This window comes from Scyliorhinus canicula, chromosome 14, assembly GCF_902713615.1.
Source record: "Scyliorhinus canicula chromosome 14, sScyCan1.1, whole genome shotgun sequence".
Classification (NCBI taxonomy): Eukaryota; Metazoa; Chordata; class Chondrichthyes; order Carcharhiniformes; family Scyliorhinidae; genus Scyliorhinus; species Scyliorhinus canicula.
The window spans coordinates 33,375,576-33,391,504 of NC_052159.1; the positions used below are offsets into that span (position 1 = coordinate 33,375,576).

At 45.0% G+C, this 15,929-nt stretch overlaps 1 protein-coding gene across 2 annotated transcripts in view; it reads left to right on the plus strand.

The window, feature by feature from the left end:
• Positions 1-2,011: 2,011 nt before the first annotated feature.
• mrps31 (mitochondrial ribosomal protein S31) overlaps positions 2,012-15,929 on the plus strand; it is a 36,370-nt gene continuing 22,452 nt past the window's right edge. Inside the window, exons 1-3 of one of the 2 annotated variants that reach the window (XM_038818194.1) lie at positions 2,012-2,354; positions 8,583-8,892; positions 13,750-13,908. In XM_038818194.1, the coding sequence (XP_038674122.1) occupies positions 2,024-2,354; positions 8,583-8,892; positions 13,750-13,908 (800 nt within the window). In that variant the 5' untranslated portion in view covers positions 2,012-2,023. Of the gene's footprint in view, positions 2,383-8,582; positions 8,893-13,749; positions 13,909-15,929 lie in introns of both variants that reach the window. The other variant, XM_038818193.1, reaches the window with a different exon arrangement.

The following is a 15,929-nucleotide window of genomic DNA, read 5'->3' on the forward strand; positions in this document are numbered from 1 at the left end:
CTATGATGACCTTGAAACCATTGTTGATTGTTGTAAAAACCTATCTGGTTCACTAATTTCCTTTCGGGTTTACCAGGTCTGGCCTACATGTGACTCCAGACCCACAGCAATGCCACTCAGTTCAAGGGCACTTAGGGATGGGCAATAAGTGCAGGCCCAGCCAGCGATGCCAACATCCCATGAACAAATAAAACCAAAGGGTATTCACATGCATGTCTTTGATAATGTTACATTGTGAATTTTCTGTTCTTTATTTGAAGTACCCAAATATTATTGTATTGCACCACTTGTCTGTCCATTCTTGACTTGTTGTCTACTTATTTAACATGAAAAGAAAACAATATAAGTTCCCAGGCACCTCTTTGTGTAATTCCGCTCATGATCCTCAGATATCTATTTACTTGGTATACACATTGTGCACCAGCCACATTACTGGCCCTTAAAGTTTCCTAAATATCTATGTTTTTCTTTTATTGAAAATTATTTTATTTGATGCTTGGTTATACTTAGGTTTGGTCAAGATGCTTGAACATCACATGAGCAGTTTCATGTGATTGAATGCCATGTGTGCAAATGTGATAGTCAAATCTCCAAGAATACAGAAAACCAGAGTTAGCAACCTTGATGCACACATCCTTGCCATTATTGATTTTAATTTAAACTTCACTCCATAACAGTTCATAGGAGAGTAACAAATACTAGTGTAAACATATCATAGAATCCTTACAGTGCAGAAGGAGGCCATTTGGCCCATCGGGTGTGCCCCAACCCTCTGAAAGAGCACACCACCGAATCACACTCCCCCACCCTATCCCAATCTTTGGTTACTAAAGAGCAATTTTTAACACGGCCAATCCACGTAACCTGCACATCTTTGTGACAGTAAGAAGTCTAACAACACCAGGTTAAAGTCCAACAGGTTTGTTTTGAATCACTAGCTTTCGGAGCTCAGCTCCTTTCTCAGGTGAAAGCTGCGCTCCGAAAGCTAGCGATTTGAAACAAACCTGTTGGACTTTAACCTGGTGCTGTAAGACCACTGGTTTAGCTCACTCAGCTAAATCACTGGCTTTTAAAGTAGACCAAGCAGGCCAGCAGCACGGTTCGATTCCCGTACCAGCCTCCCCGGACAGGCGCCAGAATGTGGCGACTAGGGGCTTTTCACAGTAACTTCATTGAAGCCTACTCGTGACAATAAGCGATTTCCATTTCATTTCATTTTCTTATTGTGCCCATCCCAGTCCAACGCCGGCATCTCCACATCATGGCTACCATCTTTGTGACAGTGGGAGGAAACCGCAACACACGGAGGAAACACACACAGATACGGGGAGAACGTGCAAATTCCACAGTCACCCAAGGCCTGAATTAGAACATAGAACAGTACAGCACAGAACAGGCCCTTCGGCCCTCAATGTTGTGCCGAGCCATGATCACCCTACTCAAACCCACGTGTCCACCCTATACCCGTAACCCAACAACCCCCCCTTAACCTTACTTTTATTAGGACACTATGGGCAATTTAGCATGGCCAATCCACCTAACCCGCACATCTTTGGACTGTGGGAGGAAACCGGAGCACCCGGAGGAAACCCACGCACACAGGGGTTGGACGTGCAGACTCCACACAGACAGTGACCCAGCCGGGAATCGAACCTGGGACCCTGGAGCTGTGAAGCATTTATGCTAACCACCATGCTACCCTGCTGCCCTTAATTGTACCCGGGTCCCTGGTACTGGATATAGCACTTGGGGAGAATGGGATCAAAGGCTGTGGGAAGAAAACAGGATTAGGCTATTGAGTTGGATGATCAGCCATGATCGTGATGAATGTCGGAGCAGGCTCGAAGGGCCAAAAGGCCTCCTCCTGCTCCTATCTTCTATGAATCTATGTATCTGTGATGCAGCAATGCTTTAAAAAAATGTATACTTTTATTCGGACATTTTCCATTTTACAAACGAAACACAACACTCTTTAAACATTATACACTTCTGGCAATAAGCACCGGAACCACTATGCCGCTTGATGATAGGAAACGTTCTTACAAAATCAAAACAAAGAGAAATGCCAATTCCACGTCCTCCTTTATTGTCTACTGCAGAGCCTTGCTCTGAAGCCGAGCTGAACGTGCGCCAGGACAATGCGGAGCCGGAACGACAGGCGGAGGGAGAGTTGTTGCCCGGACTGGGGGGGAAGCTATTCCGGCTTGGCCCGGTTGGAAGGCGGCGGTGTCACCAGCCGCAGTCCGGGTGCGTGCGGCCTGGGCTTTCGGCTCCTCGCTCTGGGACGATGCAGCGGGCGCTGGTGGCGGTGCTGCTGAAGGGCCGGGTAACCGGGCCCTGCCGCCCCGAGAAGGTGGCGGCTGTGCGGCGACAGGTCTGCAGGTGAGGAGAGAGGATCTTTTGGTGGGGGTGGGGGGAGAGGTTTGAGAGCTGTCGTTGCACCAGCTGAAAGGTTGCTCGTGCTGGTGGTCTCTGAATGAACCAGAGCAGGACTTCCAGTCGTAAACATTTCATTATCTACCTTATTTCCCTTGTAACATGGATCACAACGTCCCAATGATCCCCATTGATATGTAAGCTTTTGAAATGCCCGCCATTGCTCCATGGGAACCCTATCACCTGGGTCAAAAGGTTGTGGGTTCCAGTCCTGGTCCAAGACTTGTGCCCAAAGGCCTGGACAAGGAAGGAGAAAAGGGTGGCACAGTGGTTAGCACTGCTGCCTCCAGCACCAGGGACCCAGGTTCAAGTCCAGCCTTAGGTCACTGTGTGGAGTTTATAAGTTCTCCCCGTGTCTGCGTGGGTTTGCTCCGGTTTCCTCCCGCAGTCCAAAGATGTATGATGTAAGTGGATTGACCTTCCTAAATTGCCCCTCAGTGTCCCAAGGATGTGCAGGTTCGGTTTTGGGATTGCAGGGATGGGGCGGGACGAGTGCTCATTTGAAGGGTTGGTGCTGGCTGGATAGGCCAAATAGCATCCTTCTGCACTGTAGAGATTCTATGACAGTTTACCTGACCTTTTACCTGGAATGGGTGGGTTGTCTTATGAGGACAGGTTAGGTTTGTATCCGCTGGAGTTTAGAAGAGTAAGAGGTGACTTGATTGAAACATGTAAGATCCTCTGAAACATGAGGCCTCTTGACAAAGTGGACGTTGAGAAGATGTTTCCCCTTGTGGGAGAATCTAGAACTATGGGGTCACTGTTTAAAAATAAGGGGTCAGGGGCAGCACGGTGGCTCAGTAGGTTAGCACTGCAGTCTCACGGCGCTGATGTCCCAGGTTCGATCCCGGCTCTGGGCTACTGTCCGTGTGGACTTTGCACATTCTCCCCGTGTTTGCGTGGGTTTCGACCCCACAACCCAAAGATGTGCAAGGTAGGTGGATTGAACACGCTAAATTGCCCCTTAATTAGAAAAAATTAATTGGGTACTCTAAATTTATTTAAAATGGAAATGAGGAGAAATCCTTTCTCTCTGAGGGGCGTGAGTCTTTGGAACTCTTCCTCAAAATGGAGTAGAAGTTGAGTCTTTGAATATTTATAAGGCAGGGGTTCTCGATAAGCAAGGGATTGGAAGGTTATGGGATAGATGTGAGTGTGGAATTGAGGTTGCAATCAGCCATGATCTTATTAAATGGTAGAGCAAGCTCGAGGGTCTGAGTGTCCTAATTTGTATGTTTGAATGCCGACTGACATGGATTTGCAGTACTAAGGGAGTTCTGCACTGTTGGTGGTGCTGTCATTTAGAAGAGACATTGAAATGAGGCCATATTTGTTCTCTCTGGAAAAAAAGAACCTGCAACTGAATTTAATATTTGGCCCTCAATCCACTCTCACTAAAACAGATTAACTAGTCAATATCATTTTGCCACTTGTACATTGTCTGCACAAAGCTATGTGTTTTTCCAAGAATAGTGATTACACTCAATAATACTTAATTGGCTGTAAAACACTTTTGAGATGTCCTGCGGTCATGAAAGGCTCTAGATAACTGCAAGTCCTTTTCTTTTAATTCCTGGGATAATATGTTGACAGATTTATCTGCCGATGTAGAGCGTGCTGAATGAAAAAGTTGTTTTTAGAGCATTGCTGAGAACTCTCATTACAATGGTAAAAAACATATAAGGTAGGCTATATGGTTTATTGTAATAAAATGATGTGATGGGTTTAGAAATGTTTTACATTTTATTCTGTCCCTTGTTCTTTGATTTTAAAAAAAGGTAAAGCACACCACACCATAACCGTATACTGTTTCACTTGTTCCAGATGAATAAACATTGTTTAACTTTCAGAACTTCTTCATGAAATGCTTAATTGTAATAGTATAAATTGTTTTCAATATTACCAATGGAGAGCATGTCAGAGGATAAAAGCAAATTACTGCGGATGCTGGAATCTGAAACAAAAAATTGAAAATGCTGGACAATCTCAGCAGACCTGACAGCATCCGTGGAGAAAGAACAGAGCGAGTGTGTCGCGTCTGGATGACTCTGTCAAAGCTAGAAACTGAGGCCAATGAGGGAATTTAAAAAAAATTGTTTAGGGGCGTGGGTATCGCTGGTTAGGCCAGCATTTATTGTCTGTCCATAGTTGCCCTTCAGAAGGTGGTGAGTCGCCTTTTGGAACCACTGCAGCCCTTGAGGTTTAGGCACACCCACTGTGCTATTAGGGAGAGAGTTCCAGGATGTTGCCCCAGCGACAGTGAAGGAACGACAATATATTTCCAAGTCAGGGTGGTGAGTGGCTGCAGTTAGCAGAAGGTTCTGGTATCAAGCTAAGCATCATAGTTCTGGAACTTTCACTTCCGGTTTCCCTTGGAGAAATGTCCTTGGCCCTACCTCCTTCAGCCATTTCATCAGCAACCCTTCTTTATCATAAGATCAGGAGTGGGGCTGTTTAACACTACTTAACATGAAGAAGCTTAGGCTAGCCTGCAGGAACACATGGTTAACAGCCAAGAACCAAATAATGACCAACCCAAACAAGAGAAAGTTCAGCCCTTTTCCCTTCATTATCAAGACTCCTAGCATCGACATCATTGAATAGAAAATTAATTGGACCACAGATCACAGAATTACTGCTCATCTAGCTATGGATCTATCCCCCACCCGGGCCATTGCCTGAGGCTGAACTACAAACTCGGTGTTCTATTTGACCCTATTACAATCTCAGACCAGACCCCAAGAGTTGCTAGGATACCGGATAGAAACCCAAACATTTTATTTAATTTGTAAGACTATGAAGAACAGTCCTGTTTTGGGTGTGTACAGCAGGCACCAAGATCAACGCCGCTATCAAAAGGAACTCTGTTATTTGGCCTCACTGAGGAACGCCCCTCCGAAGCAGCACTTACCTTATTTCCTGCACTGATTAGTTCAGCTCGTCAGTGCAGGAAGTGATCGGGGAGCCATTTTTAAATGCCACCCCAATCTCTCCACTCCCCTCGGATGCCACTGCGACCTTCCCATGCCCCAACGTCCTCGAGGTGCCCCTCACCCTACTTCTTAAGGACAGCACACCCCCAGGCCTGATCCCAGGCACTTGTGCACCATTGCACTGCCAGCCTAGCACCCAGGCAGTGTCTCTACCAGTTGTCAGTGCAACCGGGCACCCTGGCAGTGCCAGTGTGCCAGGACGGCAGTGCAGACATGTCCAGGTGGCAACAGGAGTGCAGGGTACAATCCTTTCCAGAGTCCAACTACCTTGTGGCCTCCTGAGGCCTGGGAGGCCATTAGATCTTGTGAGGCATTCCGAACGTCGCAGATCGCGAGAGGATTTCGGGAGATTTAACAGCCTCGTTGCATCACTGAGTTGGGCACAACGAGGCTTTTCGATCATGCCCATGGTATATTGAAACAAACATATTACTAACACAGTATTACATTCATCACCACCACTCTGAGCTAAGCTTTCTATCCTGCATCTTCAGCCACCAAGACTGCCTACCTCTACCTCCATAATATCTCCCACATCCGCCCCTCCCATATCCGCCCCTCCCATATCCGCCCCTCCCATATCCGCCCCATATCAGCCCATCAGGTGAAAATCCTGGAACACTCTCCCTAAATGCACTGTGGATGTACCAATATCACATGGACTGCAGCAGTTCAAGAAAGTGACACTCCCACCTTTGTAAGGGCAATTAGGGATGAGTAACAAATGTTGGCTTTGCCAGTGATTCTTACATTCTTTGAACAAATACCTAATAAAGAAATCTGCTGAAACCTTCATCCATACTTTGTTGCCTCCAGATTCCACTATTCTAATCGACTCCAGGTGGGCTTCCCTTCTTCCACTACCAAAAACATCAGGGACGCGATTCTCCCCAAAGGCGGCGGGTCGTGAAGGCTGCCACGAGAACGGCCGTGTTTCACGGCAGCCTCCGAACCCCCGTCTGGGACCCGATTCTGCTCCCCGGTCGGGGCTAGCATCGCGGCCCCGTGAACTACGGCATCGCGGGCTTAACGAATTTCGTTAAGCCCACGCGCCAAAGTTAGCGACGGCTGACGCATTGATGACATCAGCCGCGCATGCGCAGATTGGACGACTCCAACCCGTGCATGCGCGGATGACGTCATCTGCGCATATGCGTTAGACCAGCGCATGCGCGGTCGGTAATGCCCCTCAGCCGCCCCGCGGACTGATCCAGCGGGGCAGCGGAGTAACAACGAGTGCGCGGGGGGTAAGTACCCGCTTCCCGCGATCGGTGCCCACCGATCGCGGGCCCATGCCACCCTTGGCACGGCCGTGGTGCGGCCGTGCCAATCGGTGGCATGGTTGTGCAGAACGGCACTTTGGCGCCGTTTTCACGAACTTGTATAGCAGGTGTATTCAAAACGGCCGTAAAGGCCTTGGAAATCGGCCCATCGGCCAGGGGAGAATCGCTGCTCGCCGTAAAAGAACGGCAAGCAGCGATTCGTGTCGGGGGGCGGGCGTGGGGGGGGAGAATAGCGGGAGGGCGTCGGACCAGCGTTGCCATAAAAATTTGCGCCGCCTGCTATTCTCCCCCCGTCGTGAGTGCGGAGAATCGCGCCCCAGGTTATTCCGCAGCTCTGCCGCTCTGATCCTAACTCGTACCATACCCCGTTCACCCATTGCCCCTGTGCTCACTGATTTACATTGCCATTCAGTCTCAATACCACCTCAAATTTAAAATTCTCAATGTTCAAGTCACTCTGCATTTGTTTGATTTTGGCCTCTTGTGCATCTCCAGTTTCCTTTGCCCAGCATTGGTGAGCATGCCTTCAGCTGCTTGGCCTTGTGCTATGAAATTTTCTCCCTAAATGTTTTTGTCTCTCTCCCACTTTCACTTTTTAAAGATGCTACTTGAAGCCTAACTTGTGTATCCTAATATCTCCCATTGTGGCTCGGTGTCAACGTTTTGTCAATGCGGTGAAATGGCGTGAGCCATTTTACGACATATGAATGCAAGTCATTCTTATTTGTGTCCCAGAATTTAACACCTTTCATTACAAGGGAAGCAACTGTTCAGAAAGGCTCATGACTACCTTCTAATAGCAACTAGGAATGGGTAATAGATACAACCATGCCAATACTGTATCATCCATATCTTGAGAACAAATAAAAATTGACATATTTTAAAAGTTAATATCTTTTCAAAAGTGAGAGTTGAGTTAAAGAAACATTAACATCACTGATTTACTTTGCAAGGTAATGGGAAGGAACTTATTTTTACTTTAAAGCAGAAGTAACAAGCGAGAACGGATAGATTCATGGTCGATTGAGGACTTTGATGGGATGAACAGTCTTATCTTCTTGTACGGTTAAAGTGCTATGGAGCCTCAATGTCCATCAGCAATTCATCACCCTCTCAGTGTTTCACTGAAGTGTCAGTCTGTATTAATGTGTTTCTAATAACTGATCCTAACTGTGCTAAAGTAACATCTGATATACATCCTCAACTTCAGCAACTGTTGAAAATAAATCATTGCGACGTTCCAATTGTCATTTGAAGGGACTTAGATTCTTAGAGTCACTGACAGCACAGAAGAAGGCCATTCAGCCCATCGAGTCCATGGTAACTCCCTGTGGAGTAGGCCAGTCAGTCCCACTCCCCTGCTTGTTGCCCTTAGTCCTCTAAGTTTAATTCTTTCAAGTGTCCGTCCAATTTATTTTTGAAATCATTGATTGTTTCTGTTTCCACCACCCTTGTGGGCAGAAATTCCAGATCATTACCACTAGCTGTGTAAAGAAAACACAATTCTTCATGGCATTACCCCTGCAGCTCTTGCCCAAAATCTTAGATATATGTTCCCTAGTCCTTTTGCAATCAGCTAACGGGAAGAGTTTAAAAAATATTTTGTTTAATCTAACATTAACCTGAAAAACTGGCATTTGGCTAATCAGTAGATTTACTTCATTTCCTTGCGTTTCTTTTGACTTTCAATTTTTTTTTGCAAATTAATGGAAGTCTGCTTTGAAAGTAATATGGTGCATTTTCTTAAACTGTTTTGTTGTAGGGTTGGGGTGGCAGGAGGGAGGAAGAATTCTAAACTGGGATTAAATGAAGGAAAGGAATCTGCTCTGCATTAATAATCATGGTTATGGTTATACTGTGTCCTTTACTTTCTGTAGGCTGACTAAAAAGGGCCAAAGGCATATCTTCACTGGTTCTGCCGTGCTCTGTAAAGAGGATGAATCAAAACATTTTGCTCCCCCTGAACAGCAGAAAGATTCAGAAGAAAAGAAGGCTGCTGCATCAGGGAAGAATGACCTCTTGAACCTAATTGGTGGTATGAAAGTAGAAGTCAGCACTAAGAAAAAGTTCAAGGCCATGCGAACCCAGCGACTAAAGGATCAATCAAAGGTTCAGCCAGAAAACATAGAGAGTGCAAGCAGCATGTTTCAGAAAGCCACCGAAGACATCAAAAGCCAATGGTAAAGGATGATTGATCTTCAAAATTCTCAAATGATAATGAATTTAGTGGCATTGTATAACGCACAATGACTAACAAATGTTTTAAAGCTGAAACTTGAAAATCCTTCAAAAATGAGGTTCTGCTGCAGAGGGGAGGAGTAAAAAGTGTGAGAATGCAATAGTTATAGGAGATTCAATTGTAAGGGGAATAGATAGGCGTTTAGGGGCTGCAAACAAGACTCCAGGTATGGTGCCTCCCTGGTGCTAGGGTAAAGAATGCGTCAGAGCGGTTACATGACATTCTGGAGGGGGTCGGTGACTAAAACTAGAATATGGGGAGTTAGGAAGAAAGTTGAGAAGTTGGACCTCAAAGGTAGGGATCTCAGGATTACTACCAGTACCACATGCTAGTCAGCTAGAAATAGCAGGATATATTGGATGATTACGTGGCTGAAGAGATGGTGTGAAGGAGAGGGTTTCAGATTCCTGGGGCTTTGGGACTGGTTCTGGGGGACCTGTACAAATTGGACGTCTTATACCTGGGCAGGACGTCCTAGGGGGAGTATTTGCTCGAGTGGTTGGGAACGGTTTAAATTAAAATGGCAGGGGGAATGGGTATCGATGCAAGGAGTCAGAGGAGGGGGAAACAAGGACAAAAACAAAAGACGGAAAGGGGAATAAAAAAAGTGATAGGCAGAGAAACCAAGGCCACAGTGAAAAATATTGGGAGCGGAATAAGTAATGTTAAAAAGACAAGCTTAAAGGCTTTGTGCCTTCACGTGCAAGTCATTTGCAATAAAGCGAACAAACTAATTGCGCAAATAGATGTAAAGGGGTATGATATAATCGGGCTAACAGAGACATGGCTGCAGGGGGACAAGGGGTAGGAATTGAATGAAAATGAAATGAAAACCGCTTATTGTCACAAGTAGGGGCAGCACGGCAGCATGGTGGTTAGCATAAATGCTTCACAGCTCCAGGGTCCCAGGTTCGATTCCCGGCTGGGTCACTGTCTGTGCGGAGTCTGCACGTCCTCCCCGTGTGTGCGTGGGTTTCCTCCGGGTGCTCCGGTTTCCTCCCACAGTCCAAAGATGTGCGGGTTAGGTGGATTGGCTATGCTAAATTGCCCTTAGTGTCCTAAAAAATAAGGTTAATGGGGGGGGAGGTTGTTGGGTTACTGGTATAGGGTGGATACGTTGACTTGAGTAGGGTGATCATTGCTCGGCACAACATCGAGGGCCGAAGGGCCTGTTCTGTGCTGTACTGTTCTATGTTCTAGTTCTAGGCTTCAACTGAAGTTACTGTGAAAAGCCCCTAGTCGCCACATTCCGGCGCCTGTTCGGGGAGGCTGGGACGGGAATTGAACCGTGCTACTGGCCTGCCTTGGTCTGCTTTAAAAGCCAGCTCTTTAGCCCTGTGCTAAACCAGCCCAGTCAGGGGTATTCAATATTTAGGAAGGACAGACAAAAAGGAAAAGGTGGCGGAGTTGCATTGCTGGTTAAAGAGGAAATTAACGCAATAGTGAGGAAAGATGTTAGATAAATGGGTCGAGCTAAGAAACACCAAGGGACGTAAAATGTGGGGGTTGTAAATAGACCCCCAAACTGTAGTGGTGATTTTTGGGAATGGCATTGGACAGGAAATTTGAGACACATGCGATAAAAGAACTGTAATTATGGATGATTTTAATCTGCATTTAGATTGGACAAATCAAATTAGTCACAATACCGTAGAGGAGGAATTCCTGGAGTGTTTACGGGATGGTTTTCTGGACCAATAAGTTGAGGACCCAATGAGAGAACATGCCATCCTGGACTGGGTACTGTGTAATGAGAACAGAATCATTGGCAATCTAGTTGTGTGAGACCCTTTGGGGATGAGCAACCATAATATGATAGAATTTTTCATCAGGATGGAGAGTGAAGTAGTTGATTCTGAGGCTAGGGTCCTGAATCTAAATAAAGGAAATTATGATATGAGGCATGAGTTGGCTATGATTGATTGGGAAACATTACTTAAACGGATGACTGTGGATAGATAATGGCAAATGTTCGAGGAATGCATGGGGGAACTGCAACAATTGTTTGTGAAGTTGGAAAAAATTCCATGGCTTACAAGGGGAATTAGAGATAGCATTCGATCCAAGGAAGAAGCCTACAAATTGGCCAAGATAAACAACAGATCTGAGGATTGGGAGCAGTTTAGAATTCAGCAAAGGAGGACCAAGTAATTGATTAAGAAGAGGAAATTAGAGTATAAGAGTAAGCTTGCAGGGAACATAAAAGCTGACTGTAAACGTTTCTAAAGGTACTTGAAGAGAAAAAGATTGGTGAAGTCAAATGTTGGTCCCTTACAGTCAGAAATTGGGGAATTTATAATGGGGGGGGGGGGGGGGGCAGAGAAATGGCCGAGCAACTAAATACATGCTTTGGTTCTGTCTTCACCAATAAGATACCAGAAATGTTAGAAAATGCGGGGTTTAGTGAGAAAGAGGAACTAAAGCAGATCAATATTAGTGGAGAAATGGTGTTGGGGAAATTAATGGGATTGAAAGATGATAAATCCGCAGGGGCTGATAATCTACATCCCAGAGTACTTAAGGAAGTGGCTCTAGAAATAGTGGATATATTGGTGGTGATCTTCCAGGATTCAATAGACTCTGGAACAGTTCCTGCAGATTGGAGGGTATCTAATCTAACTCCATTATTTAAAAAGGGAGGTACAGTGAAAACGGAATTATAGACCAGTAAACCTGGCGTCGGTAGTGGGGAAAATTTTAGAATCTATTAACAAAGATTTTGTAGCAGAGCACTTAGAAAACAGTGGCAGGATTGGACAAAGTCAGCATGGATTTATGAAGTGGAAATCATACTTGACAAATCTACTGGAATGCTTCAATGCTTCAAGGATGTAACTAGAATTGATAGTGGGCAGGGGAGGAGCTGGGGGGGGGGGGGGGGGGGGGGGGGGGAGCCAGTGGTTTATTTGGACTTTTGAAAGGCTTTTGGCAAAGTCCTACATAAGAAATGAAATGAAAATGAAATGAAATGAAAATCGCTTATTGTCACGAGTATCCTTCAATGAAGTTACTGTGAAAAGCCCCTAGTCGCCACATTCCGGCGCCTGTCCGGGGAGGCTGGTACGGGAATCGAACCGTGCTGCTGGCCTGCTTGGTCTGCTTTATAAGCCAGCGATTTAGCCTTGTGAGCTAAACCAACCCCATAAGAGATTAGCATGTAAAGTTAAAGCACATGGGATTAGGGGTGGTGTATTGAGATGGATAGCAAACTGGTTGGCAGACAGGAAACAGTAGAAATTAATGGGTATTTTTAAATTGGCAGGCAGAGACTAGTGGGGTACTGCAGGGATTGGTACTGGGACCCCAGCTGTTCACAATATCTATTAATGATTTAGATGAGAGAGAAAAATGTAATATCTCCAAATTTGCAGATGACACAAAGTTGGGTGGGAGAGTGAGCTGTGATGTGGATGCAGAGATCCTTCGGTATGATTTGGGCATGTTGAGTGAGTGGGCAAATAAATGGTAGATGGTATAATTTGGATAAATGTGAGGACATCCACTTTGGTAGCAAAATGAGATGGCAGACTATTATCTGAATCGCCATAAATTAGGAGAGGGGAATGCGCATTGAGACCCGTGTGTCCTTGTATACCAGTCCTGAAGATAAGCAGAAGATACAGCAGTTAGTAAGGAAGGCCGATGGACGGGCAGCACGGTGGCACAGTGGTTAGCATTGCTGCCTCACAGCGCTGAGGTCACAGGTTCGATCCTGGTTCTGGGTCACTGTCCGTGTGGAGTTTGCACATTCTCCCTGTGTCTGTGTGGGTTTCGCCTCCACAACCCAAAAAAAAAGATGTGCAGAGTAGGTGGATTGGCCACGCTAAATTGCCCCTTAATTGGAAAAATTTTTTTTTAAAGGGAAGGCCGATGGTGGGTGTGTCCAGAACAAGGGGTCACAGTCTGATGATACAGGGTAGACCATTAGGACACATGAGGATACATTTCTTCACCCAGAGAGTGGTGAGCCTGTGGAATTCGTTACCACAAGAAGTAGTTTTGGCCAAAACATTATATGTTTTCAAGAAGCAGTTACAAATAGCATTGGGGTGAAGGGGATCAAAAGATATGGGGGTGGGTGGTGGAAGGCGGAATTAGGCTATTGAGTTGGATAATCTGCCGTGATCATAATGAATGGCAGAGCTGGCCGGAAGGGCCGAATGGCCTCCTCCTATTTTCGATGTTTGCCTGTAAAAGCACTGCTGTAATTGTGAGGTAAGGTGAATAGGTTGACATTAAGCGTGGAGATTGCTGAAGCCATAATATTATTTTAAACTATCTTAAAACCTCTGCATGTATATCTATAATTAGGTGTCGGAATGATTATAATCTGCAGTTTCAGTCATCAAAATTGGGAGGAGAGTGATGGAGCAACATCTATTCAATGTGCCAAATTTATCTTTGGGAAAAGTGTAATACATTGGCGTTGCATTGCAATTGAAGCTGCAGTCATTGTTACGGCACCTCACTGACTGTAACCATGAGCCAAACGTTGGCAATTGTGGATGTCTCAGCCATGCCTAATTTTCTGCATACATGAAATTTGCTTGTGCCCTTTCCACAAAGGTGACTGGACAATGATCAGTAAGGAGGCAGGAATCTTGGCTGATGCTCCCTCCCATATTGGGATGTTGAGGTTAAATGTAGTACTATGACTGCTGCCCGAGATGAGATCAGGAATCGAATATTTCCAGGCAAGCGGAGTAAAGGAGTAATGATGTATTTTTCTTGTCTTTCTCAAAACCTAATCATTCTTAATCAACTTTTCTTTGGACTGTTTCTTTTTCATTTTTGTTAGCAAGGAGATATTAAATCCAGACCTTGTTGCAGCAGCTTCAGCTGTTGCATCCTCCATGCCCTACAATAAGAGACAGATTGAGTCGGAACTACTTAAACAGCTCAGGAAGCACGAGTTGGAAACTGAAGCCCAGAAAAATGGAGATGCCAGCAGCATTGGGTAAGTTAGTGTCCGTGGCATAGCTTTTGTCAGATGGGCCTAGCTATGTGACTTAAAAAGGGAGTGTGTAGTCTTTGCTAAATTAAAGGCTTATTTTAATCTTCCAGGTTTCTCTAAGTATACAATCTTAAATTAGCTGTAAGGTAGTGTGGCCTCTGGCTTCCCATTTTATATGAAAACAAATTCTTCCTTCTGTGTGGGAAAGCATATAATCCAGTCACACCCAACACCAGAATTTGAACTGGTTGGAAATTGTGAGTGGAACTTGATTTCTATCGCTCTCTTTGAATGTACTGTTGTTACAGCAGGATTTGTTTTTTTGCTGCTTTGTATAAAGGTCTAATTTATATTTGACTTTTAAAGATCAAGTGTTAAATAAAAGTTATGATGGAGGAGTTTTAATTTGTTCCTCCTCTTGTAATGTACCTTTCTATCTGAAAGCAATTAACATACTAACTTTCAAAAGCACCAAGAGCATTTAGCTATAGTAATTCCCAGTTCTGGTCTATTTTCCGACTGGATTTGAAAGCTTTCGTCAGTAATGAAAGGAAGAAAATTAATTTTTACAACAAAGAAAGAAAAATAAGTGGTAACATTTTTATTAAGTCTGCACTTACGTATAGAGGAAAGAATAAAACTGAAATTATTTCCAGGAACTGAGGAATACTCACTGGTTAGTAGCTCACAGCTCTTGTAAAGGATAGTAAGAAGTCTTACAACACCTGGTCAAAGTCCAACAGGTTTATTTCAAATCACATTTGAAATGAGCCTGTTGGACTTTAACCTGGTGTTGTAAGATTTCTTACTGTGCTCACCCCAGTCCAACGCCGGTAATCTTCACATTTTGTAATGGATGTGGAAATTTAGACCAAGAAGGATGCAAGTACAGATTTCTTGTGAATTATGCCTGAACAGAAAAGACTAGAATAAAAACTGTGGAAAGCAAAAAAGAGGCCTGTAAATTTTGAGTTGAGGGACAGTGTAAATAGCGCTGGGGAACAACACCTCAGAGTTTCCAGGTAAGGACAGCGCAGCAAGTTCAAACTTCCGATGGGTGATTGCCCTGCACTAGGAAACATCTGAAATCTGCGATTTAAATCACAAACTGTGAATGGGTCCAATTGTGTCACATCTGTAGTTACTCAAAAGTTAAAAGAATTAAATCCACTTAGAGTCTGTGCAATTATAGCACTGATCTACCCTGGCCCCCACATGGGACAGTCCTTCCACCAACCCCCCCTCACTACGGATTCCCCTGTCATCTCTTGACTGCACCACACCCCAACTGCCCTCCCCATGCCATGACGTCCCCACCTACAACCTACCCCGACGGTACCCCCCCATTTTACAAACAGTCCCACACTGTAACCTCTGACACTGATTATCACTGCATTGGCTTGGCCACAATACAAAAATAAAAGCCACACAACATAAACATTCCAAAACAAATTTATGAATGCATTCATGCAGTATTGCATCCAAATTTAAACTATTCATCCTTGTTTAATATTGAAGTGTCTGTCTTCCATACACCTTTGCCTGTCTTCCTAAGAAGCTCACTAGTGGTTACAGCATGGCCAATGGAAAGTAGCCGAATTTCAGTGCAAAGGCTGCAGATAGCCTTGGGCAAAGACACCTAGAGGCTGTGGACTGCACCACCTCGGTTTGGCAACAGCAGTTTGGACTGCCTTGCTGACAAACTACTGCAAATTAATGGAAGAACTGCCGTGGTGGGAGAGAGAATGCTGTCGCCCTGAGACCGGACAGCAGGTTTTTGCTACATAGAGCTATGCTGCTCCACCGGTGTGACATCTCAGCAATCCTAGTAATCTATTGGATTGTTGGACTGCAGTGATATCCTGCAAGTCCCTTTGAATGTTAATCCACAGCCATGGTGACAGCATTCTGAACTGCCATGGCAGTAAGCTGACCTTCCATGCAGCACTCAGATGGACCAGATTCTGCGCCATGGTTGGGTCAACAATTGTGCAAGTGGAGTTGATCAACACTTTGATATGAGA